The sequence below is a fragment of the Corvus hawaiiensis genome, chromosome 7, assembly GCF_020740725.1.
Source record: "Corvus hawaiiensis isolate bCorHaw1 chromosome 7, bCorHaw1.pri.cur, whole genome shotgun sequence".
Lineage (NCBI taxonomy): Eukaryota > Metazoa > Chordata > Aves > Passeriformes > Corvidae > Corvus > Corvus hawaiiensis.
In genome coordinates, this window is record NC_063219.1 from 20,116,142 (window position 1) to 20,143,624 (window position 27,483).

General features: G+C 36.7%; 1 protein-coding gene and 1 long non-coding RNA gene across 8 annotated transcripts in view; one reads left to right on the forward strand and one right to left on the reverse strand.

Moving 5' to 3' along the window:
- The window catches only part of DYNC1I2 (dynein cytoplasmic 1 intermediate chain 2), a 28,938-nt gene extending 13,686 nt beyond the window's left edge, over nucleotides 1–15,252 (reverse strand). Inside the window, exons 1-6 of one of the 7 annotated variants that reach the window (XM_048309553.1) lie at nucleotides 15,103–15,252; nucleotides 13,147–13,264; nucleotides 11,670–11,784; nucleotides 8,342–8,486; nucleotides 4,206–4,265; nucleotides 2,915–3,030 (exon numbers count right to left, since the gene is read on the reverse strand). In XM_048309553.1, the coding sequence (XP_048165510.1) occupies nucleotides 2,915–3,030; nucleotides 4,206–4,265; nucleotides 8,342–8,486; nucleotides 11,670–11,784; nucleotides 13,147–13,254 (544 nt within the window). In that variant the 5' untranslated portion in view covers nucleotides 13,255–13,264; nucleotides 15,103–15,252. Of the gene's footprint in view, nucleotides 1–2,914; nucleotides 3,031–4,205; nucleotides 4,266–8,341; nucleotides 8,487–11,669; nucleotides 11,785–13,146; nucleotides 13,265–14,617; nucleotides 14,758–14,873; nucleotides 14,977–15,039 lie in introns of those variants that run through there. The other 6 variants (XM_048309550.1, XM_048309551.1, XM_048309552.1 and 3 more) reach the window with 6 other exon arrangements.
- Nucleotides 15,253–15,453: 201 nt separating this feature from the next.
- On the forward strand, nucleotides 15,454–27,213 carry LOC125328259. The gene is made up of 3 exons (XR_007204629.1): nucleotides 15,454–16,256; nucleotides 22,111–22,168; nucleotides 26,297–27,213. It is a non-coding gene; the product is annotated as an uncharacterized LOC125328259 (long non-coding RNA).
- The last annotated feature ends 270 nt before the right edge of the window (nucleotides 27,214–27,483 follow it).

Consider the following 27,483-nt stretch of genomic DNA (forward strand, 5'->3'; position numbering starts at 1 on the left):
AATGTAACTACATAACCACTGTAACACACAGAACTGGAACAAAGAGAACTATTTAGTTTGGTGATTCATTGTGGGTTTGTTGGTTTTATTTCATGTGCTGTCCTCCCCCACCAAACCAAGTGTTAGCACAAGTGGACCTAATCAAGCAGAATGACTGCAGAGCATATCTAATAAAACTGCTTCTATTTTCCTTATTCAAAAGCAGAGCTCCAACAGTATTTTAAAATCTTAAGATATATTAAGAAGGGTCCGGTTCACTTCACTTTATAAGAAACTGTGAACATTGAGCTAACCTAGCTCAGATGCAACTTGCTACTGTATAAGGGAGCTACTACAGGTGTAAACTCAGTTGCAAGCTCCACTTTCAAGTACTTCACAAGGTTGTTTTTGTTTACAGTATATGCACTCAGATAAGTAAGCACAACAACTCAGACTGTGAGAAGAAATAAAAATCAGTAAGATATATTTTACAGAATTTAAATTTATCTAATTGCATCCTGTAAATTCAGGATATTGCATTTGTCAATTGTTTTAAAGAGTTTAAAATTTTCTTCCACCAACAAAAATCTCTTACCTAGTAACTCTTTTTTTGTATACAGCATGATTTATTCTTTTTTTAAAACCTACATCCTATTTCAGACATCATTGTAAAATGGGAACATAGAGCTTTATTATGAATGTATTCAGGTAGTCTTAAGACAGACCTTAAAAAGATCCTCAACACTGAAATCATGAAAAGACTGTGAATTTTGTGAAGAACACGAAATAAATATATTAAAAAAATTTATGGCCCTCAAGAAATCAGTATTTGTAAGGTGGAATGGATCAGGAGACAATACATGTATTGAGACAGCTTTCTGGTAAATGCAGAAATAGAGATGACCACTGTTCCACTCCACTACAGTAAACCTCAGCTACAGCCTATCTACTGTGAAACTCAGATCATACAATCCCAAGCAATTTCCACTGTCAGCAGGCAGCAGAAGTAAAACTCTTCAAGTACATAAACTATCAACTAAGTCTTCAGATTCTATGAACCTGACAGAGGAAAGGAAAAAAAGACCTGACAGGTTAGAGAAAGGAAATGTTGAGGGCATGGGAGAAACGAAAGCAGGAAAATCCCAAACACCTACCTGTGCAGGGATACAGATAAAATAGAAAATAGAAAAGAAAACACAGTTAGAGAAAAATCATATCCTCTGGCTCACTGAATAATGAAGTTTCAAAGATATATCCTTGCATAAACACCCAAAAGTTCACATATCAAAGAGCAGGAGAATGTAAATTTATGGATGTAGAAGTATGTCCTAAAATTACTAACATAGAGGCATACTCAGAGTCAGTCATATTAAACAACCAAGAGATTTTGTTGTAGAACTACACACAAACTAGGTCAAGAATAATACTTTCATTTGCAGATAAATTCAAGTGTTTCAACATGGAAAAGCAAATCTGTTAGCCAACTGTATTTTCTTTGGAAAAATTTATTTTTTGAAAAGCAAAAAAGTCATGACTGAAAGAAAGCCTATGTTCAACTGCCAAAACCAGAAACTCTGTAAATTATAAATAAATTAGTTCCTTCTTTTAAAACTCAAAGTGTAAGCTTCAGGTATAAAAATTAAAATTCTTAAGAAGTAGTGGGGGGGGTTAATTGCTAAGTTTGCTGTAAGGATACACAGCCTTCAAGTAAGCTCACAGAATGTTAGGGGTTGGAAGGGACCTTAAAGACCATCTAGCTCCAACCCCCCTGCCATGGGCAGGGACGCCTTCCACCAGGTCAGACTGCTCAAAGCCCCATCCAACCTGGCCTCGAACACATGCAGGGATGGGGCAACCACAGTTTTTCTGGGCAACCTGTTCCAGTGCCTCACCACCCACAAAGTAAAGAATTTCCTCCTGATTTCTAATCTAATCTCTTCCAGTTTAAAGCCATTACCCCTTGTCCAGTCACCACATGCCCTTGCTCAAGGTCCCTCTCCAGAGCTGGATGCAGCACTCCAGGAGCAGAGTAGTGGGGCAGAATCACCTCCCTTGACCTGCTGGCCATGCTGCTGAGGATGCAGCCCAGGGTATGTTTGGCTTTCTTTTGGGCTACTTCTTGAGCTTGTCCAGGTCCCTCTGGGTGGCATCCCATCCCTCAGGCATGTCAACTGCCCCACTCAGCTTGGTGTCACCTGCAGGCATGCTGAGGGTGCCCTCGACCCCTCTGTATGTCAGTGATGAAGATAATAAATAACACTGGTCCCAATATGAACCCCTGAGGGACATCACTTGTCACTGATGTATACCAGGACTCTGAGCCATTGACCTCTGCATGCAACCATTCAACCAATTCCTTATCCACCTAAGAGTCTACTCAGCAAATCCATCTCCGTCCAATTGAGAGAGAAGGATGTTGGGGGTGATCATGTCAAAGGCCTTAGAGAAATCCAAACAGACATGTAACACTTCCCTTGTCCACTGGTATAGTGACTCCATTGTAGAAGGCCACTGGGTTGGTCAGGCAGGAGTTGCCCTTGTTGAAGCCATGCCAATTGCCTCAAATCACCTCCCTGTTCTCCATGTGCCAACTTGTGTGTGGATTCTCAAATGTCATAAACGCAAAATATATCCCATTTATTTATCAGGTGTCAGCTAATTAAGCAACTCGGTGTTTCATCTGAACATTTACTAGGAGTGTGAAAATACCACATATTAGTAGCAAGAGTGATGTTAAAAGAGATGCAGAATAACAGTAACAGTTAAGTAAAACCTATAAAAAATTAGTAATACAATTCATATAAATTATCTCACATATCAACATTCATTTACCTTATTAAGTTTCAAGATCACAAGTCCTAGTTCTAATTCAGCCAGTCATCATTACACTAAAAGAAACAAAAAATAACTCAATAGTAATAAATTAACCATTCACCTTCCTTGGGCTGAGTCATAACAGGTGTTTGCGTCTCCTTTGTGTAGGTAACAATTTCTCGAGGAGGAAAGTCAACTTGTGTAATTTTGGCCATTCCAAGTTTAACAGGTCCACGTCTAAATAAAATTAATTTAAAAATCAGAAAAAAACCATTTAATTTTATTAGTTCACATTTTGCCTAGAATAATACCCAAGTCATATGTCACAGCACTGCTTAGTCAAACTTAAATCCAGTGGAAACTTTGAAGAAGTCACACGATTATGACTACTATTTTATCATTATTATTTAAAATCAGCAACTATTTATACATCTGTGACAAAAAGGAAGATGTGCACATATAAATATCTGGACATTAGGATATAATTTAAAATTTTTGCTCTTTGTGCTTGACCAGAATACTGCCACATATATGATACATCTGTATTATCAGGGGTACAGATCTACTCACAAGTCATGCTTGTACAGCAACAGTTCTAGGATTTTAAAGCTTGAAAAGCAACCTAGTTATGCTGAAGGAAAAATCATTTCCTAGTCTTTTAACTTTGCTGCCCTTTTTCGTCCACCTCTAAGATACTATTTAGAATGCAAAACTGCCAGGCTGACCTGGAACTCACATGGACAAATGATTTATCCATAATACATTGTTCCAGAGCACAATACTGAAAACCTTTGAGCTTTCTGACTTTATTAAAGGTAGATATAGCTAGCATCATACAACACATAATATATTCCAAAACCTGCACAACATCAATTCATTGTAGCCTCCTCTAAAACCCAACTGCAGTTATGTACTGTAGTAATACTGCAATGATGCAACAATTTACCTATTATCAGACTTAGTTTCTTATTATCCACTCCTCTCCCAAGACAAAAGCAAAGAATAACTCTTTTCGAAAGGTTTTGGTGGAATCATAATTCTTAGTACACAATACAGGTTTTAGTTAGTGCTTATAATGAGCTACAGCTTTTATAAAAATATTTGTAAGATGGGAGTTGCTCTTTTTTTAAATGCAGTCATGCTAACCTTTTTATTTTAAATAAATGACTTCTTAAAGTTTACATTTTGTCAAAGAAAGACTCAAAGAAAACAAAACTTACTTGTGTTTGTTAGAAATGAGCATCTAATATATATCAAATGATATAAAAATTTCCCATCCTAAGTCTAGGGATAGTGAATTTCTATTACTTACAAAACAGTTTCTTAACAACAACAGGTCTTAAAGGAAAAAACGCTCATACTTATTATCCATAAGCACATGAAAGAGGGAATATAAGAAATCTATGCAATACCCCAGATCGGAATCAGAGTGGAGCTGAAGAACTGATGGATCAGTATCCCAATGCAGCGTCCTGGTACCCCAGGTTGAACAATCATGCAGCATTAGCAAAAAAGGCCAGAGATTAGTGAAGCAAATATACACTATGAAATTCTAGAGTTACAGCAAGCTTATAGTTATTTCATTGTTCACAAGAAACAAGGCAATGCAACATCAGTTAAGGGAAATTCAGCAAACATTCAGTGCAATAACACATGCAGTAAATACAAAAGTTAAGAAGCAAACAGAATTCAGAGCTATTAGCAAAGAATTATTTTAAAGATTGAAAATTAAAGGTCTGCAAACAAATGTTGCCTTAATGAAAGGCAAATAAAAGTATTTTAAATACTGAAAAGAACCACTAAAAACTTTAAATTCCTTTTAAAATATGTTCAGATATGTTCAAGGTATATGAAGACAGATTTGTTAACATAACACAAACTTGCCCAGAGTAGTAAATATGTGGAGGAAACTGTCATGTTGGTGAAGGAAATGAGTCAACACATAAGCCTTTTGGTAGTGGGGCAAAAAAGCATTTCCACTGGGATAGAGAACTGCTAGAGTTTCCAAGATGTGACATTGCAGTAATTATGGGTTAAGCACTGCCTTGGGCTTGTAAGTGTCATCTGAGTTAGAGCCAACTGCATCTAAGACACTTAAAATCTCTTATAAATTGTGGGCTTTATATTAATAACACGTTTCAAAGTCATGTGGAATAACAAACAGAATGGATCCATTTCAAGTTGTACCAGAAGAAGTAGGAAGGGGGAAATCAGTATTCCCTCTACCTTCATTTTTAGCCTTCATCCCCTCTTCACAAATTTTCATGTAGTCTACTGGCTATCAGGCTTAGGCAGAATTTTAAAAACACACTTGTATGAGATTAGCAGCTTAACTTGCATGTTTTTTCAGACAGTCTCAAGATGTTATCTGCATTTTTTAAAATAACGTTTTTGAATAAAAAAATAAAGAATATGCAACATTTTACTATGGCAAGTCAATGAAAGATAGTTTTACATTTTCATCCCATACATGGTAACTTTTCTATAAAACAGGTGCAGAATTCCTAAAGTTGATCTGAAAAATATACACGCAATGCCATAAAAGCTCATAAGTATGGCTGTGTCATGCATTACCTTGTTCTAGTGGAAAGTATGCATTACGACTGTTAATCATTTAATTAGGATTAATTTAATTAATAATTTAATTAGGAATTACAAATCCACTGTCTTCATATATAGCCAATCAACAGCATCCACAGCAACAGCTTAATACTCAAATCTCCAAAACCTTTTAATATCTTTTGTGTATCAGAGAACACATCATTTTAGCCTAAAGTTAACTACTTTGAGCATACTTATTCATTAGATCTCTGCTACTTTTCTTGACTGAAGAGATTTCAGCTTAAGAGTTTAATTTGGTGCCTGAGACTTCAAGCTGGGTATTGCTCATGTGTTGTGCAATCATAAGCAAAACCAAACCACCACCCCAACCTTCATGTTGCAAGGGACACCTTATTTTCAGATACAAAAGCTGCATTACCACAATACCTGTCAAATATTTTCTCAACTTTTTCAAACACGTTTGAGAGGAACTTGGGGAAAAGGCTATAAACATAAAAGGCTCCAACTTCTGCACCTGTTTAAGACCTAGCCGTTAATGAGATAGCTTTCCTGCTTTCAAAGCATGATTTTCACTTCCAAAAGTTGCTTCAGTGGTACCAAGGACAGTCTGTCTTTTAAAATAGTTGAAGCCAACACAGTAGTACAGGACATCCAGTTAAATATTTCTCAGAGATTCTTTTAAAATAAAGGTAACATTCTAAGATAAAATTCACCTATTGTGTATGTACCAAAATGATGCAAAATACTGTTTCTTTTGTTTATCAGTTGCTTGTTTTGCCTTAAGTTAAATGAATTTATCTACAAGATTCAATGAACCAAAGTTCCCATTCTTCCACATATGTCCAGATTTTTCTGTATCCAGGCACTTCCCTAATACTTCCTGTATCTCTAAAAATATTTTGTGGTTTTAAACTCATTCTATGAAGCATGCAGCTAGCCCAAAAGTAAACCAGCTGTATGCTTTTCTACTGTAGAACTTACACTCTTGACTGAGGAAAAAAAGAGAAAGAACCAGCATCAAACCAGGAAACAAAACTCTTTACTAATGAAAATAAAGCAAGACAGATGGAAGTAACAGCAGGAGCACAGTCTGAACACTGCTCTACTGCTTACTAAAAGAGTTACTGACAAGATTCAGCATCACAGAGGCTTTATAATACATCTCATATTGGTAGGAGTCACCTGTGAAATGCCATGTATAACACCAAGGGATATACAGTCCACCTTTCATGTTCAAAATGTATGAACTTGTACTAATAAACCAGTATCTCGATACCCATTTACTGGGGAAAGGGAAGAATCCACTGGTGGGCTAGATAACAAGTAAGGGGACTCTAACAGGGACTCCATAAAGCCTTCAGTTTAGCTGTACATTCATACCCTCGTGCCTTAAAAATCACAATCCTGGGACAGATTTAGTTTTAAAGTTTGAAAATGCATGAAGCTATTAAGACTTAGGATATGGGTTTTCTCAAAGCTTCATAAGAAAATGCATGCATACAACATTGCATTACTGTGTTTGAGAACACACAATCAGAGTGCAGTGCACTGATGAGGTGGAAATAAATTTAGTACACAACATGGCATTCCATTACAGGTAAGTGGCCTATCCATACTGTTTCATACTGAATTTAAATTAGGTATGAATGGAAAGATAATATTTTCTTTAAAAAAGTCATCATACTTCAAAAACTTGGGGTTTTTTTTCTTCTAGTGAACATAAATACATATATAAATATAAAAAATGACAATTTAATAAGCAGTAATAACAATTTGAACAAATTAAAATGTGCTTGCTACTCAATTAAGGAACAATTATATTGGTTCTTAATTAACATGACAGGCAAACAAGATCATACCTGAGCATTGTTAAAAAGACATCTGGGTTCACATCTGCTGCTTGATGTATTTATTCTCTGTTTTAACTTAATGATTTCTACTTAGAAATAGGCACCATGTAACCTTTTTTCAGGTCATTAGTATCCTGGATATTTTCAGATTAAGATGCATATAGTTATGCATGCATAATCCACACGCATACAAGATGTTACTGCAGTCAGTTTAAAAGATGTTTCAAAGTGGTCTAACCATTGACTCTTTTTCAAAAACAACTACTCATACAACAATGGTAACTGATAATTGCTGCAGTTACTGTGTTTGAACTAAACTTCATCCACAATGTATACTTAAATTTATAAATTTAAAGTACACGACCTTTACTTGCTGAAAATATATTGCCAATATTAACAGGCATCTACTGCTCTTATTTGCAGACTGTGCATGAGAAACAGTAGAAAGACCCTTTGGAAGTAGTGTTTTCCCACCTTATCACCCATATTTCACCACTTGAAATATTTAACAGAAATATTTATCTGATTCTTCTTTAGAGCAGCATGTCTCAAACCACCATGCCCAAAGAAATGGTCAAACAGATGTGACAAGTACTGGCACTGAAAAAAGACCAAAACAACTGCAATTGTTCTAAGATGGAGTTATGTTTTGACAAAATAAGAGATTGCAAGTGCTGTAGTTGTGTTACACAGATGAAGTGAAATAATGAGAAATATGGTTCTGGGTAAGTGAAAAATAAAATCAGAAGTAATGCAAAGTTTATAGACAGTATCTTTTATTACATTAACTAGGTAAGGCAAAAAGGAAATAGCCTATCATCCATACCCACCCTCCTTTAGAAAAAGCCTGGGAAAAGAGCAGAAGCTAGACTTTTTGAGTTTGTTATTGTCCCAAGACATTCATTTTACTTCAAACTTGCAAGTTTAAACAACTCAACATTATTGTTGGCAACTTCAAATCAGGAAGTGTAGTTGCATTTAAAATTTTGAAGTAAAGTATTTCTGCAAAACAGTCACTCTTGACAGATTCAACACTATAACCTCATGTTATTATTTGATAATTTGATTTCTTCTAAAGCTTAATTATTCAGAATACAAGTATTGAGCAAAGGAACATGACAAGGCAAGTAACATACCTAGATCCAACAGCACCATCCCCGGAGTCCTGGCTCCCAGCCTCGCTTGGCGTACTCACAGATTTGGAAGACGGAGAGGTAGGAGGAGGGACTAAATAGTGAAACAGACAGGTATCCGCTGTTACTACTCGCAGAGGTTGCACAGCTTAGGATGTTTTCAAATTAATTTAAAATGAAGTATTAAAAAAAAAGTGATGGCAAACAAAAAATACATGGATGAAAATGAACAGTAGAAAGAGAGGGGAAAAGACAATGTTAACAATTCATGCTGGACTTTCATGCAGTTGTTTGGCATTTATGCTTCTGGAGCATACAAAAAGACATGGAGGGGGAGACATTTAAGAGAAAATGAATTGAAAAAACATTTTTAAACTGAACTTTTGACAAATGATGACACTGATTTTCAAAGGGTAATTTCCACTGATTCATGTTACTTAAACATGGAAAAAATAGTTGTTAACACAGCTCTGGCATTAGTCTTTCTTAAAGATTAGACAATGAATGTCTGTAACTGGCAATGTTATTTCAAAATATAGAATCACCAAAGCGTGGAGCAAAAAAAATGGCTTTGTCATAAAACATCCTGTTATTTTTGTTCTAGTTTGAATCAAATCAACATAAATCTTGTGTATTACAAAGTTTCTAGTGTTAGGTCTTGAAAATGACTTTTTTTTTGCTTGACAGTAAACAGTCTAGTACCACTGTATTTAAACTTCTTAAGTGTCAGTTCATTTTCTGCATGTAGATGAAGACTGCATTTACCATTTAAAAAGTAACATGCTTTTTGGAAGTGATACATAGTGAATGATATCATGCAATCTGATACAAATACAAAGCTACTTTGATATTCCTTTCAACTTTTCTTTTTAGAAATAATAATTTTTGAATGAAACTTAGGGTTTAAACACAAGAATCAAGCGGTGTTTTGAAGGTCCTTATATGCTTTGTTTTTCAGCAATATGTAAAGCATTCACTGCTTAGCAACCCTTAAAAAACACTTTAATCAACTGAACACAAATTATGTATATAAACTGCTGTCTACTCTGTCAGCAGTTAAGCATAGGAGAACTCTGAATTTAGGTCTTCAGGATTTCTGCAGAATTTCTTGAAATCACAAGTATATTGTGAATTCTAAGGAATTTTTCTACCCCATCCCAAAACAGAGACACGGTTCTGACTGACAAAAATTCTCCCTTAATTTTACCAAAATAACAGCGAATTCTTCAATTTATTAAAATTTCATTCCCGCTAGGGGAGAGACCTTTTTTATAGGTCTTCAGTTGTATTTCATAAATTCACACATACACACATTTAGACGTTATACTTATGTAACTGCGGGCTTGTAAGAATATATAAATTCTTCAGCTCCTCCTGACCATGTACTGGTTAACGTACACTGAAGGAGATGCCCGCAGGCCTTTGCACTGTCATTTGTGTGCATTTTCGGGACAGTGTGACATCGCGGTGCCACTCGCAGGGCCCAGTGCTGGTGCTGCAGCGCTCTCTTGTGGGCAAAGCGACTCTCGAGAGACCCTTCCCAAAACTGAGGTGAGTCCCACTGAAAGACCAACAGTCTTACGAAAAGACCAGATGGAATTTCACCTACCCCAAAGGATTGAACTATAGAATCTTCTTGAAAATAATTCTGGTTCACTAACTTAAGGCTTCAAAAACATACTGACATTGATACAGTCCCTTTTCCTGTAAGAGAGAAGGGACCGTATCTCTCTCTAGCAGTTAATAGCACAGGAATTGCCTTAGGAATTAACACAGTTTTCCATGAAAGAATCTAATATCAAGCTATCCCCCTCCACTGACAGTGCAAGCACAAGCTACCTGCACACCAAGCAGCTCAGCCATGAGTTAGCATCAGTTCAGGCATACAATCACTCTATTTGCCAGCACCTAGTCAGCAGAAAAGGAGCTTGTGCCTTAGGCATGCTAACTGCAGTAGCAAGTAGGACATTTTAACTTGATTAAGGATCCATATCAGATCTGGTTATCTTGAAAGGAAACAGAATGAATTCCCTGAGTACATTGAAGGCTGTGATTAAGTAGCAGCTCAGTGGAATTAAACACAACACGCAGGGGCGTGCCCTGGTCTTGCATGTCAGCACCTCCAGTTCTTCATGAACACCTACTCTAAGCATATGCATTAACTTGCTTTGAGGACTGGCTCTTCTGTGGTTTTTAGATTCTCTTCCAGATTTGAAAAAAACCAACAACCACATACATTTCCACAAAAATTTCATCAACTGCCTTAGCACAGTATCATGCAAGAGAAGTGTTCAACTATTAGTCTAGCAAAGAAAATCTGTAGTAGGTCAGAATCGATTACTTTAACAGCTGCACGCTAGTGCGAATGCAGCCAAATGGAGTCTCTTGACTATAAGAACAGTTTCAACTACCAAAAATGACTCCTGGGGCTGTTGGAATGTGAGCAGCTATAAGGGTGTTTATTCCACGTTCACTTTCAAACACTTGAGGATTATACAAAAGCAATTATGAAAATATAATCACAGATATATCTGTAAGAAATTATTATTACTTTTTATTTACAAACCCAGTTGAATAGAGCCTCACCAAGAAGCCAAACTGATAAGCTTTAAACCCCTTTGATTTCAAAGTTAGAGAGAAAAAGTAGAGTTGCATTATCATGCTCCTTGCTTTCATCTTCCATAGAGATGTGCCTATGTAAAGGCAGAAAGCAACAGCCAATATGCTAACACATCCAAGAGCTGCACAGATACAAATTTGCACCTTGGGAAGCTAATTTTTGTATTTAGTGTTGCTACTGCTTCATCAAAATCAGTCAGGTATTTGAGGTAAGAAAAACTAGAGTGTAAAAGATGTGGAAAAGAAACAAGCCAACTCCATACAAGAATATCAGCACTAAAATTTGGCATTGTGGAAAAGAGTAAAGAAAAAAAATTGAGGAAAATAATGAGCAGGGAAAAAAAGGGGGTGGAAAGAAAATGCATACATGATACTTACATATGTTAACTAATATACTTCAAATAATCCACTGAGTGTAAATGGTGTTATTTTATAAAAAAATGTTATGTAATGTGTACTGAAGCACATAATTTGATATTTGTAACAAATAATGCAGGACCAAACAGTATAAAACCCAGACATGTATACCCCACAAAAAGTGGCCAGAGAATTCTTATGTTAGTTATATAAATACCTCAAATCCTAACAAAAGCAAACAAACCACCACCACAAAAAAAACCCCCAACACAAAGCCCTGAAAAACACTTCACCCCCAAAAAACTAAACAAAAAACTCCCAAACATTTATTTCAAACGAATAGTAACATTCCTACCAACAGGAGACTCAGGTGTCAACCCCATGCTCTGAAGCAACGCTTCAGCTTCTCTTCTCTTCTTTTCAAGATCAGATTCTTCTTGTACTGGAAGAACTTCTTTCTTTTGGTCAGTCTAAAAATGATTCAATAATTAAGTTATAGCATTTAACATCATTTAATCTTTCATTTATTTTGAGACCCCCCAGTGTTTTTTGTAATACTGAAACCTATCATCAAGTAGGTTAGATATTCAATTTCAATAAATCTGATGGTTCTTTTTAGTAGATAAAGTAAAAAGACAGGAATGACAACATTCTGAAGCTTTGGTACTGTCTTTGAAGGACATATATAAACATGCAAAAAGTGTCTGCTTATTTGCCAAAATGACTAACACTTCATAAAATTAAGAGTACCTTTTTTACACTAATCCTAAACACTGTAAAATGCAAACGGTGAAAAAAACATCCTGCACCTGTGCATAAAATTATTTTAGAGACAGTCATATGATAAATATTTTAAAATTACAATAACTGTATCAAAAGAAAGTAGTTTTAAGTTGTGTTATCTGCTACATAGAAAAAAGTAAACCCCCACCCCCTTTCATTTAGAAATAATGCAAGCTCTATTGCAAAAGATGCTGAATACTCCATATCTTTCTACCCTTAGTTAACTGCTTTTTAAAAAGCAATTCTGGCAATACATTGTTAAAAGATCATTAAGAAATAATTTGAGCTATTTCCTTCTCCTTTTTGTCTGAATCATGTAGTTGGCAACTGCCCAGTCTTCAGTTATATGCTGATTTAGAACACCAACTACATCATAACCAAAACACAGAGAAGTAATGAAAAAGTACCCCAAAACATTCCAGCAGAAGTTTCTTTTATGAGGTATAATTTGCATTCAGGAGAAACAGCAATATATCACTGATTGTCACATACTTGAGCAGCAAGAAAGCCACAAGACTGTTAACATACTAAATCTAAAACACAAGTACCGTATACATCCTGAGTGTTACTCTAGTTTTAAAGTTCAGCCTATAGATAGGTCAAAGAGCAGAATAACATAGCACATTGTTTGTACAATGATAATACTGACAGTCAGACAATTCCTATGGGTATGCTCAGAACCCTACTTCAGAAATGAGTTCTTTAAATAACAGCAATCACAACTCATTAAGCAGAGCTTTCATGGGATAGATCAGAGTGATTTGATTAATGATGTCACATGCACACAAGTAGTTCTGAACTTTATGCTAGTGTAAGATACTAATTTTTGTGGGCTTTTTTAAAATCCAACTTATCATACGGACAGTTGTAAAGAAAACAGTAGGTGTTCATATTATCAGAAAATGAAAGTGCTGCATTTGTATTAGCACCCACCACTAAAAAGACACTCCCTGAATAAGGACACAGAAAATGATTATGTGAACCTACCCTTAAATTTTGGGCAAGTTACATATGCAAAGTCAATTTTCAAAGTGAAAATTATTTCTTACTTCTTTTTTCTTTCTTTCTTCCTCCTTTCTCTTCTTCTCCTCTCTGATTTGAGCTAATCGCTGCTTCTTGCGCTCCAACTCCGCCTTCAGTTCACTTTTGTCAGACATGGCTGAAACACTGATCAACAGCAATCATGTCACTGCTTGGCTTTTGTTTGGTTTTTTGTTTTGTTGTTGTTGAGTTTTTTTAAAGACAGCAGCTTTTCTTTCCAGAAGGTATCCTCAAAGAAATTACACTAGCTTACCAAAAACAGCTTACCAGAAGCCTGAGAAGTCAACAGTAATTGAAAAAACCCACATTCCTATTTCTGTTTTTCTTTCACCTAACACATTTTCAATACTTAAGTAATTGATTTAAAACAAACAGACAGAACTATGACATGGTGATGGCATCCACTTCCAAGGTAGGTCTGATGCTCTTTGAAGGAACTACTGTGAAAGAAACCTTCGGCACTGAAGATGTGAGTATTTGATTTTGCCACAGGATTTCTGCAGCTACAAAGACTGTGAGACTGAAAACAGCAAGGAAAGCAGCAATGCAATATTTCTTTCACTTTTCACTTCAACAGCTAAATATTGGCATGCTACAACTTAACAGTATGTGAGCTATATATCCTTCTACAAACCCATATATGACTCAAAATAAAGATTTATTAAAACATTTAGTAGGATTACTATAAATTACAAGGCAATGTAAGTACAAGTGTAGTGGTCAAAGAAAACTGTAAAATACATGCATTATAATTTTTTTCCCGCAAAACTACTACACTGCTAATAAACTGGTGGATCGTTTAGGGACAAAAATGATACAAGAAGTTTTTTTATATAACTAACTCAAATACAAACAAGACAGTCAACAACAAAAGGTGGAAACCCTATAACTTTAGAACTTCACAAAAAATTAGAACACAGGTATGAAAAACTCTGTGAATGGGCTAGGTGAAGATTTCACTTTTACCGTTTTTAAGGAAAGTCAAGTCAGCAAAGAAAATGCACAAGTGGTCCTACAACAAATGAGGGAACTATAAATGCTTTTACACTAAGCTTGACAATGAGGATACAAGATGAAGCGTTAGTAATATGACTATGTGCTAATGCAAAATTAAGAATACTTTCAAGTGTTTGCACAGCACAGCTAAGCACAGAAAGGGATGCAAAATGTTGCAAGCCTCATACGTCTAATCCCATATCTTAGTAATACGTATATAGGAGTAAATGTATGTATTCCTTCATGTCATCTTTAAACATTAAAGTGCTAATAAATAAACAACCTTTTATATAAATAAATACGGTCGGTATTTTCAAATGGCATTCCCGTGTCCCTTTAGAAGAACACTAGGAAAACGGGTTGTCACACCATGGATTGCCGCCCGTCCAGAGCCGGCCCGGGGAAGCGAAGCAGCACAAACCGAGCGAACTCGAGGAGAGCGGCGCGCACCCCGCCCCGCCTGGAGCTGACCGCGCTACCAACCTGGTGCCATCAGAACCAAAGTCCCCACCCAAATCCTACAAGGGCCGTCCCGGGGAGAGCGCCCGGCAGCCCTGACAGGGTCGCACCACGCCCCGCGGCCCGGGAGAAAGCAGCACTCCCCACTAAGTGCGCCCCGGCGCGGGCCACCCCTGGCCCCACCCTGCTGCCGCGGCCTCGCTGCATAGGGCGAGGCCGAAGGAAGGCGCGTTCCCACCGGGCCGCAGCAGCGCCAGGCACGGCCCGGCTCCCTGCGCACCTGTACGCGGCTCCTGCCCGCGGTTCCTGCCCTGCGCCCGCCGCCCTCAGCCCCGCGCCCCTTCCGCCGCCGCACAAAGGCGCCGACAGCTGGCAGGCGGCTCCCTACGGCAGACAACGAGGGTCAAACCAGCTCCCAAGGCGTTGCGGGATGCGCAGATATTTACGGGAACTGCGGAAGGGCACGGAGATCTGTGCAGTAAAGCACCCAATTCCCCACTCGTCCGCACCGTCAGGGCCGGAGATCGGAAAGGAATTAACACGGGGAAAGAGCGCAAAGCGACGCGGGGATGGGGCGCTTCCCGAGGCCCGGTGCCACACCCCTCCCGCGGGGCGCTGGCTGGGGAAGCCGCTTGCAGAACAACGACGACCAGTATGCAGCGCGCGCCGCTGTGTCGGTCTCGTCGCAGGCGCTCCCCGGGCGTGAGTGCGGAGCGCCCGCGCGTTGCATGATGGGAACTGTAGTCTTCCGGTGTGGGAACCCACCGGCAGTTCGGGCTTAGCGCCCGCGAGGTCCGGGCAACGAGCGCCACCGCCTGCCGTGGAGTGTGCGCGCGCATGCGCGCCGTGCCCTGCTTCGGTGGTGGTGGGGGCGCGGGGCGACCTCGCCTCACGGAGGCCTCGGCAGCGGTCCCGGGCAGGGCAGAGCGGGCTGAGGCGGGATCCATGGGTGGGACAGCGCTTTCGCCTCTGCTTTGGCTTCCGGGCGGTGAGGGAGAATTCGCGTTAGCCCCCTCCCGCAGCCGAGCGTGAAAACGAGTCGTTTCGGTGCGGACACTGAAGGAACTGTATGGTTTTAACCGCGGGGCCCTCGTGCGGCCCGTAGCCATAATCCCTCCAGTGACCTGGGAATAAGGAGTATAAAAGCCTGATTCGATGTGAGCGTCAGGCGAGTGACAAAGTGGCCGCTGGAAATTGCGCTCTGTGCGTGTCAGCCGGTGGCGTTGGACTGCCCTGGCCACACGGCGTTCCCATCATGAGAATTGTCCAGGAGTGGTTACACAGCTCATTTTGATACAGTTCCAAACTGGTAGCAAGTGACTTTGCTGTTCCCCACTCGTCCTAAAGTAATAAGTACATTGTCATTTGTATCCTGTGGAAACCTGTATCAAAATCCTTTACCTGTTTTTGGTAACTGCTGGGCTAGTGCTACTGACTACTATCTCAGGTCCCCCAGCCTGGTGGTCTGCCAGAACTGTACTTACCAAAGCAGAATTACGTGGAAGATTGCTGTAGTTCAAGCGGAGTATATGTTCACAACACCCTATGAAATGAAGCTTTTTGGAGGTAGTAACTATCAAATCCAGAGCAGGTTAAATTTTCTACTATTACAGAATTGGAATAATTTATTTGCAATGACTGGATCTACAAATAGTTATGCCTGGTGAGTGTATTTTTGAAACTTGTCCTGACAAGCAGTGGAAAAAGGCTGTATTTGCAGTCCGGCTTTGTTGCAATCCTGTTAGGTATCATAAACTGAGCAGGTTGGTTGGTACTTCGTTGGGATAGCTGCTAGGAAAACTTCAATTGCTCCAGGAATCAGTGTTGATTATTTACTTTGCTGTAGTCTTCCATGTGAGTCAGGGTTCGTACTATACCTTAAAAAAACCTGTCTGTTGTCTAGATGACTTCTGACCATTTAATAACCTCCATACATTTTGTAAGAGTTTCTCCCCTCTTTCCTGCGAGATGGACATGGACATTTTTTTTTCTGTTGTGTCCAAATAAGGTGATGGTGAATGACGGGTCCTTTCTGAGATGAGAACCCTTTTGCAGTCTGGTAACCTTTGGCACAAAACATACACTAGTGAATGGTGCAGCACTTGAGAGTGATTCCCTGCCAAGAACTATAGAAAATAGGTTTACCAGCTGAAAATTTCCAAGTTCTTCCTCAGTGTAGTCTGCATACGGTACTCTCGAATTTTTTCTATTGTGTGGTTAAGACAGGAGGTAATGAGAGCTTCTTAAGGTATACTGTAGGGCACAAAAACCTGCACTAGTTCTAGTGGTTTTATGAGGGAGTATGAGAACTGCCAAAGAGATCGGCTCAAAGGAACTATTTTCAGATGTGTTGTACACTAGGCTATATTCTGCCCTCAGTGTGTGCACCTGTTTCCCATTGACCTTTATGGAAGTCTGTGTACTCATCAAAAGAGGAGAATACGTTTGAATATTGGTTAAGATCATAATGGATTCCTTTTGTATGGATTATGTTAGCATTACTAGCCAAAAATATCATAGGGTAAATAAGGAGACAGAAAGTGTGCACTTTTTTCCTGCTGCAACTGTTAGCTCTAACAGTTAAATTTTAATATTTTCACATTGTTATGAGATTAGTAGAGTCACTGAATCACAGCATCAGTCAGATCTATTTCATAAAGACTGGTGCCCTGGAGTCATTTTACTGAAAACAGAAATGGATAGAATTTGTTTCTTTTCTGGTTCCTTAATAAGAAACTTGCTGATATGATGGAAGAAGCTCTGAAAAATTACATGCATTCAGAGCGCAGTTAAACTATAAAGCAAACGCATAAGCATCAATTTTTCATATAAAAATTTTCTCCGTATACCTCCTACTTCTTAGCTTAAATCTTTACTTTTAACATGAGTTGCAAGGCAGTAGATAGTTGAAAATGCATTTATTACTAGCAGAAGCCAAGCTCTGTATTTACACCATATTTACGAAACACTTGAGCAGAAAGGAGATGGCCAAGTGAATCACCTGTAGCAATTACTGTTACAGTAACAGTGATGTTTAAACTTTACATAATTTGGAATGTTTGTAAGGGGTAGTTCGGTGCATCTTGCAATACCTTTTATGCAAGCAAACTTATATTTTGAAAGTCTGGTTGTCTGTCAGTGAAGACTGTTGCAACTAAACTGTATCTGAATATGATTCAGATTTTTGTTCCATTTCAAAAATGTTAAAATCAATCAATGAGAACCTGCAAAATTACTGTGCATTGCTATGAAAAAAAATAACAGAAAAAGTTTTAAATTCAAACCATGTAAATAAACATGATTTGAATAGCTAAACTCATGTACTTGTTAATTTAAGACTAGTTTAATGCTTTATACTCCAAACAAACAATATCTCCTCTTACTTATTTATGGATAGGTTTTCTAGGCAAACACATTATATGGTGTTAACCTGTTTGTTGATTGTTTTTTAAAACAGGATTAATTTTTTTCTTTCTGCTTTGCTTGAACTAAATTTGGCCACATTAATATCCCATTTGACAAGTGTTTATGTTTTCTTGTGAAATAGTTTGACCTATGCAAGTAGTTTATTTTTAAAAATAACACATTTTGAACAAAAGTAATCTGTTTAGGTTTGAATGGTACATTCATGGTACATAATTCAATGCCCTCGACTACATTAGTGCATATGTATTGAAACAGAAAAAGAGACAAAACTGCAAAAGGCCTTGTAAATGGAATATATATATGTGTGTGTGTGTGAATTTGTATAGACCTAAGTAAGTGTACATGTTTGCCATGACACATGGTTTTGAGAATCAAGAAATCCAAACTTTTCTTCAATAAATGCTTTTAACCATAGGTGTCATCACCACAGGTCTTGATGGCTGTTAGTGTTCACCTTTCCATTGAGTCAAATCTGTCATTTCTGTCAAAAAAAGTTTTACGAGGTATGAGCCTACTTGTCTTAGAGACAACAGTTTGTGGTTTTGTTTAGTTAGATTTGCTACTGGAATCTCTTCTATCTGGGTATTTTTAACCAGAGATTAGATAGAAAGCAGATTGGACTAGATCTCTGATATCCTTCCCAAGTCTGTTCCTAGAGTGCTTTGACCAACAGATGTAAATCTTCTCATGGAACACCTTGTTGAATAGCAATCTGGACTCTTAGACAGCTCTAGTATTTTATAATTGAAGTTTGACACTCTGCAAAAAATAATTTCAAAAAAATTCAATCCTTCTTCCAGGAAAAACTCATAAAATTTAAATTTAATTTCATTAGAATATTAACTATAGTTTTATAGTTGGGACTTGCATTTATTTTACAGTAAATAGAACATGTTCAGATATTCTTCTGGAACAAATCTACACATACAATTTGGTAGTTTTTGCTCTGCATTACATATACAAAGCACAGTCTAATCTGTTAAATTTAATTTTTTTACAGCAATATTGCAAGAAATAAACGGCATTATTTTTGTTAGTATTGTGTATGCTGTTAATGCTTGCAAGCTCCAACACATTCACAGATCTGTTTGTAGGAGCAAAATGTATTTACAGTTGGTTTTAAAGTCAGTGGAAGTATGTTATATTTAAGGAATACTGTCATTAATCAGGAAAATTATTTTTAATTTCATATAGTTATATAGAATTGTATCTTTTCTTGCTATTCATTCTAGTAAAGATGGTTGCAATTCAGGAATGAGGTAAAACATCCATTCTATATGCTTAATTCATTGTATGTGTCCACAGACAATTACTGCTCAGCTGTTGTGATATATTTATGTCAACAATTAAGAGTCCAAGAGGAAGTAAAAAATGCGGATCAATGCGATTTTATAGTTTTCTGGTTTTCATTTTTATATTTAGTAATAAATCTTGCATTTTGTACCATTTTTTTCTCTGAGAGAAAAAAGCTTGTGGCTAGTACGTAAAACAATTCATCTCAAAAGGACTGTTTCTTCACCCCTTGTCCTTGCTCTGAACTGTGGGGTCAAGTGACTTAAGTCATATCTTTTTCACCTTGTTGTCATCGGAGGAAAAGTGGTGTTTTGCCCTGGGTAGTTTGTGTCTCTGGTTACTAGGTTACAAACATATCTTTATTTTTTCTTAGTCTCAGTTGCTTAATGTGTCAAATTAACCATCCTGATTTCAACAGCAATATTCCTTACTGCTAAAGCTATGTGATTTGATATTTGAAAGGAAGCCTTTTGAATGGAAGGCACCATATATAATTTGGACTGTTATTAAAATCATAGCTGCGTGAAATAGTTCATAACTTCCTTCCCAGAAAGGAAATCAACATCTGAATCATACCGAATTGTGATTTCTGGGCTCTTCTTCCTGCCACATTTCAGAAGCTGACAGAGTTACCCTTCTGACATAGGTATAAAGTAAAGGTGGCAAATACTATGCAGAGTTTTACAGGAGTTAACCCAAAATCAGTCACAGATATTCAATTGCTGGTTAAAAATTGCCCTTCCATCTCTTAGTCCATCTCTGATTGATTCAGAAGAATATACAAGTTTTCTTAAATATCAAACAGTATGTAGAAGTAAGCATTTTAAACGACTGCAAACTAAATTTGTGAAGTTAAAACATGACCTCCATAGAGTGGAAATTTTTATGGGCCATTGTTTGAACTCCTGATATGTACTAAAGCAAATTTCATATTTATTTCCATTGGGAAGGCAAATTACTTTTCATAGAAAAGGATCAAAAGCATCAGAGTGGATATGGTATGTTAATAATAGGAGGTAGGACAGTGAGGGTAGAAGAACTGATGGGACACTTATGGTTCAAAGAATTCAGCACTTTTCATTTATGCTGGAAAAAATGTAAATTATGTCACCCTCGCCTCCTAGTGCAAAGTTATCAGACAGACAATCACTAAGTGACATTAAAATGGCTGGAATGTTATTTACTTCTATTTATTTCTTTTGGAAATCTTGCAATATCTTACTGCAAATGAAACAAAAATCCACAAAAATGAAATAAAGATTTGTCTGTAGTTACAATGCTGGATTACTGTTCTATCTCAAAGCTAATTGAAATCCAAGATGTTTGTATCAAAGCTGTAATGAGACACTGACAAATACCTTTCTGCCCCAGTGGAAATGTAATCTTTCTATTGAACATTTTGTCCTGGTAAATACTGCAACAGTAAATTCCATCTGCACTAGGCACAGGCATTTTGCATTTGAATCAAGAAGGTCACTCCTTTGGATCAGATGATATAGTGTACACTCCACTTGCCTTTAGATGAAATTGATCCTTTACTGCATTGAACATAAGACTGTGCATTTTTTACACCTAGTTATCTTATTGTTTCATCTAAATGAATTTGGGATGCTAACACTACCACCCCTTTTTGATCTTTGCACGTATCAGTGAGACAATTCTCTGAAAAGCCTTATTCCTTAGACAGGAATACTTTGAAAATATTCAGTTGCGTTTCTTTGCTAAATAAACCAGAATAAAATCACAGTGTTTCATTTATTGATAGAATTGACTATTTCATAACATTTTCCTCACTTTTGCAGCAGTAAAACAATAGTTCTATGTATAATTACTCAAGTTTGAGTAATCTTAGTATCGAGTAACTGAACTATGTATTCAACATTGTGGTTGTTTTACTCATAAATAATGCCATTGACTTCAGTGAAGAGAGGCACCATAAAACTGAATGGCAGTTGCACTGTGTTCACTCTTCAGTGTTAAAACTTTCATTACCTTTGGAAATGTGACCTTTTTTTTTTTAATATAAAAGAAATGGTACTGAGTGTAGGTACAAAAGTGTGTAGATTATTTGTACAAAAACAAAGGGAAGAAATCTCTAGCTATGGAAGGAATAATGTAAAATGCATAAATAGCAGCTAGGTCTCTGCAGATATGAACCTGTTCTTATTTAAATCAATGGAAATGTCACTGCTGACTGCAGTAAAGGCTGCATCAAGACCTCAGCTCTTTCTGAAAATCAATTAGATGCGCTTCATGCCTTTGAAAATCTTTCTCTAAATTACAGATGGAAACCAATCAATTAGGTCTTAGAGTTCATTTTATTAAAATAAATCCCACAATATTTTGTAAAATGAAAGGAAATGCTTAAATTTACTGGCTTTTTATTTATCCAGAAAGATTAAGTAATATCTCTGATTGTCAAACCACCTTGTTTTATTTGCTAGAACATGTAGAACTCAGCAGAATGCTAATGTGACTCTGTGTATTTTGAATTGTTTCTGCACTGTGAAGAACAGTGCTGGTACTAGGAAGTTGAGCAATGAGAAATTGCTGTCAGGGCTTTGACTAAAATTCATTTTAAACAGACTTTTTGTGTGATACTGTAGCAATTGAAAATTCTGATTCAGTATCTGCTAAGAAAATGTTGGAAATGCTTTTAGAATTTTCTTAACCAACTAAAGTTCAGTAATAGTAGATACCAAAAATATAATTATTAAGGAAGATTAAGCAGTATTTAGTATAAGAAGACTGTGGCTTGTTCTGATTTGCATTTATTTTGAATCTTTCATTGTTCACAGGAGCTCCAGTGATGGCTGAACAGTGCATGACACAAGGTGGCAGGTGGTACAGCATAAGGTTTGCATAAAGCTAACTTTTCTACCATCTTCCTCTGCTGTCTTTCAGATGCAATAACCTGTTTCCTTAACTGCATTATTGTTATATGTATATGTATCTATATGACCATGAGGTCATAAAATGTTGTGTGCTTCACTGTGCTCTATTTACCTGGAGAACAGCATATTCTTTTGAATCTTAGCTAGTTAGACTGCTTTTATAGATTCAAAATTACAACATTAACATCTGTTTTGTGTTTTGTAAGTTGTAACTTAGCTGTATTTTACTTGAGATATTAGACAATATATTTATTATTATAATTATTACATTAACTAAAACTATGTAATGTAGGTAATATATCAATACATGCATGTAGTATGTGTGTTAACTTATGCGTAGTTCTTATAGTAAGGGTATTGAGGTTATTATTAATTTTATTTAATAAATTCAGGTAGTGAGTCAAGTCAAAAGATGCTCCAAATACCTTATAGCTGTTATAAAACCAGAGAGAAGATATTCAAAACAAAAAAAAAAATTGAAAGTGGTGTTTGAGGTGCTATTATATCTTATGTACTTATAATTAGGAGGGAAAAATTAAAAAAAAAAAAAGAATGAAAATAAGGTGTTACTGTGTTTGGTAAGTATTTAGTAAAACCAACTGTATCTGTATATACTTGAAAGTCTGATCCCCACAAACTGCTGAGTGGTTCTCTTCAAACTAAAAATGGAAAAAATGTGACTTGTTAGCCTGACAACAAGCATGATAAGCATTGGCCTAGAGATAATGGCTTTGAAAATTTCATTTAACCTAATGAGAAGAAGGTCATAAAAGAAAATTGCCATTTCAACCAAATAAGTGTAATAATATCAGCTAATGCAGAAACACATTCTGGGAAGAAAGAATAAGCATTGCAAAGCCTGGTATGGCCAGTATGGAATACAGAAATGTATGCAAGTGAGTAAGCATCAAATGAAGGATTATCCCTACTTGTGGAGAATCCATTCCAGCAAGAAATTGAACCATGGGCTGCTGCATCTGAAATTTGTAGGACTCCCTAGAGAGCTGAAAGGGACTCTGCAGGTTCTGTCATCAGTATGCCAAAGATCTGCACTGTACTGTAGTGCACAAAGGTAAGTGTTCCCCAGATTTCCATTTTTAAGGGACTTCTTTCAGAATACAAATCAAACCTTGGTGTTCTGAGTTTTTAAAGGCACAGCAAGGTTCTGTTTGCTGTTGTTTTGCATGTGAATGCAAGAAAGTTCTCATGAAGGTTCTAAAATTGGAGCAAAAATGTTGTTACCTTCTAAAATAGCTTGAAAGGTAAATAGAATGCTACCAGATGTGCAGGCTAACCACAGAAAAAGAGAAAGGATAAGCATTTAAAGAGAAATATTTTATTCATATTTAGCTTGAAGTGGAAAGAGACTGTGCCAAGCAAATAACACAAAGACAACCAGATGTGCAGAACTAGGTGACAGGAGACTGGAGAAGTGTGCAGGATGAAACTTCTGAGACTGCTGAATAAAGATGTTAGGTATGAATTAGAACTGGTTTTCTACTGACGGATCTGCCAAAATGATGATGCTAGAATATACTGATGCAGGAACATCCTACATATATTGCATATATCTCAAACAACTTCCAGAACACTGTGCTAGACCACACGACTGTCTTTTACTTGGATGCCTGTTTTGCTTGGAAAAGGATTACATTATGAGACTCTGTCTCCGACCTCGAGAGGTAATGCGATCTGTAGAATCAATACTACAAAAGACTTCACAATTTTACTGGATTTTTTAAACTTTGTGTTTTGTATTTTTCCTGCCATGCATTCAGATGGAGGGCTTACTACAGTGTGTTAGACTTCTCATATCGTAAGGAAACCTGTGATACAATTTTTTTTTTTATTTTAGAAACACAGTGACTCTGTTCTCTCTTAAAGAAACACTGTTCGCTGATTCATTCTGCAAGCTTTCTTAACTCGATTTTGATTTGATCCTGTGTACAGCTGCATAAAGACAGTGGATTAGGGTTTATCATACACAAAACTATTCTGAAGAATCAAGAGATTTTAGCAAAATATGCCAGCAACCAGAACTGTGCAGCCAAGTCCAGTTAAGAAATGGTTAAATACCTTTTGCTACCCTTGAATAAAAAATACTGTTGTAAAACTGACAATGACAGCTAAGAAACATAAGCATATATTGAAGTCAATGAAAACTAATTGGATGAGCTCTCTGACATCAAATCCAGTGTGGTTTGGTTGTATATCTGGAAAGGAAGCTTCATGTTTATGAAAACTAGATTTCAAGGGACATTGTAACAAATTGAAGCACAGCTCTGCCAGTGCTTCTTGACCCAGCGAAACATAAGAGATTTTTAATTTTGTTTATTCTGTAATGAATGGCTGCAGGTATGTAATAACACTGTAATAAACAGCATTGACTTGTGTAATGTTAAGCACACTTTGTAGGTAAGATTTTTCATTATTTCAAGCAAAGAAGAAGTATTCATAATTTTATCTTTTGGTGGATTTACAAATACTTCTACTGCAGAAATGTAGGCTTTCCTCTTAGACCTTCAGTGATAGAGCTCAGCTGAAGTCAATACTTTGGATGTTTTCTGCTGTCCTCTCTTCTCATTATGTTTGTATTACTGAGATAAATAGGGGCTCTAGTAAGGAACAAGGAATTTGCTGTACAATGAACTATACAAATAAAAAAGAAAAAAAAGATTGTTCTTCGCTGGCACATCCTATAATCCAAGTATAAAATAGGTTGGACAGAGGTAGACAGCTTAGTCTCAAGCTTAGTATTTAAAAAATCCAAGATGGTATTGGCTAGTATGATAGACAGTGAATTCAGTGTATCAGTGAAGCACTGTCAGGTTTTGGTAAGCATGCATCATAGAACAAGACAGTTTTAAGGGAACAGCTCTGGAGAGCTGGCAAGACTGGATCCTAATAGCTTAGACAGCTAAGAAGACTTCTGTTTTTCTGCATGAAATCCAGTTTGCACATATATTTTTTTTTCAGATTTTATAGAAAAGCACTATGTTTGTAGCTAGTTTTCACTGATAGGGTGTATGTATAGTTGCATACACTGTTGCCTTTTCTTTGGCACTTTCTCCTTTCCTCTCAGAAGGTCTCTTCTGGTTATATTGCTGTTAATCATGGCCAGTTGGTTGCTTTTAAAAAATCTTATTGGACAGGTTTCGGTGTTGGGTCAAAATAGGATATGATGTTTTGTCTTTCTAATCAATCTGATGAACCATGTTCATAATGTCACCTCCCTGACTTGTGGTACAAGTGTGGAAAAGAATTGAGGTAAAGAAGTGCTGTTAGCTGCTGGTAGTTTTGTCCCACTCCTGTGCTTAACCGTACAAATGAATGAAATGACCAAAAGAACTACTGGAAAGAAGGTGACCTGTTACTCTGTTGGGACAGTCAGTTTTATTCCAAATCTTTACAAAACTAGAAATACTTTATTCTTCAGATGAAATGATGGAAATTTATCTGAGCACATATATTCCAAAGAAGTCCTAAAGCCACCTTTATCATGTATTGGAGAGTTTTATATTGTATTCTGTAGGAATAAATGTGAACTTGCTCTGTCTCTGCATTGAGCCTGCTGACCCTGTTGGAACACAATGAACATAGTAGCAGTTTGAGCTAGCAGTGACAAGACCAAGGTTGGGCTATTAAAGTTGATTATAGCTCCGTGTAAGGGTGTAAAGTGATGCTCTATCTAGTCAACTTTGTGGGGTAGGTTCTTTCATTTTGGGTGGAAGGATGAACAGTCTACCTGCTTGATATGCAGACTCCACATTTAGCTTCATAGAAAAGATAACGAGTCATAATTATGAATATCTATATAGAAGGAAAACATCTAGTAGTAGAGGATCCTTTAGTTACTAGATAAAAGCATAAAATCCAATGATCAAAAGTCGAAGGTAGAGAAATTTAATATATTAATTATGTACTTCAAAAAATTTATTAATTATAGTTTGGAACAGTGTATCTAGGGTAAGAGGAATATTCTATCTATTCTATCTAAATTCTTTAATTGTCATATTTTCTGTATGCTTATGCACAATTTCTGAACTGCTATGGGAGTTACTGACTGAGACCTACAACTTTTTATTTGTAGGAGATCAGAATAGTTCACAGAGGCTGGACTTTACACTCTCTGATCTTCCTGGTAAGACTTCTTGCCCTGAATTTCATCATTAGAAATCTCATTAGCCAACTGTAGGAAATAGAGAGGGGAGAAATAACAATAACTTCTTGTTCCCTACATGCTCTCCTCCCCATGTAAGAGAAATTAAAGTCAAATGCAACATAGCAGGAGATAGTAAAAAAATTAGAGGTTTTGAAACAAGGAAACTCTATGTCAACACTCTACTCTAAAAGCAGGGGAGCAAAATGTAAAACCCTAAACCAAGTCTCAATTTGCCATGATTTGCAAAGGAAATAAATTCTTCTCGAAGGTAGATAATGAGTACACCATAGCCCTCATGGTAATATTGGAGTTATGAATCAGGTTATTAGGTTTATCTTCAAATTAATTCTGTGTTCAGGGGAGTTGCAATAGAATGGTGGATTCACTGAGACTTTGGGTGCTCAAATAAACTTCTAAACTCCAGGAAGCTTGTCCATATACTCCAAATTTAAGGCTTTGCTAGAACTCCTATTCAAGTAACACTGATATTAGAGGTAATCTTTAGCAAATGAGAACATACTGAGCAATTATTATCAGTGGCCCTAAGATGACACTTTTTTTCAAGAAATGCCATTTGAGGATTTGCAGATGATAATTGAATATCTCAAATATTTTCTAGCAGCAAAACCAGCACTGCAAGAGGCATGACTTAATTTAAAGGATCAGTTATTCTTAATAATTGAATTTCATGAGATAATCATAAATGTATAATCAACAAAATGCAAAACCATAAAATCTGTCATTGTAGTTAGAAAATCTGATTTAAATGTCAGAATAAATGTTGCTTGTGTAACTGATCAAATGAAAAGGGAATAAAATTAATTCTTACCCTTTTTTCTGTTAGATACATCTAGTTCAGGAACTCCAGAATATTTACCTCAATAATATTTTGCTATCTTCCAGTTATTGAATTTAAACTTTTATACCAAGTAGATAATATTTATATTTTGTTCAATTATGGTATTTAATTTTATTTATTAGGTATCTAGTATTAGAAAAAATACTAAAATAAATTAAATCACCTGTTAATAATTACATTTGAAAACCTACACCCTCTCAGTGCCAAAATCCCATTAATTGCCTTCTGCCCTCAGGATTTATTGTGTGCTTACTCT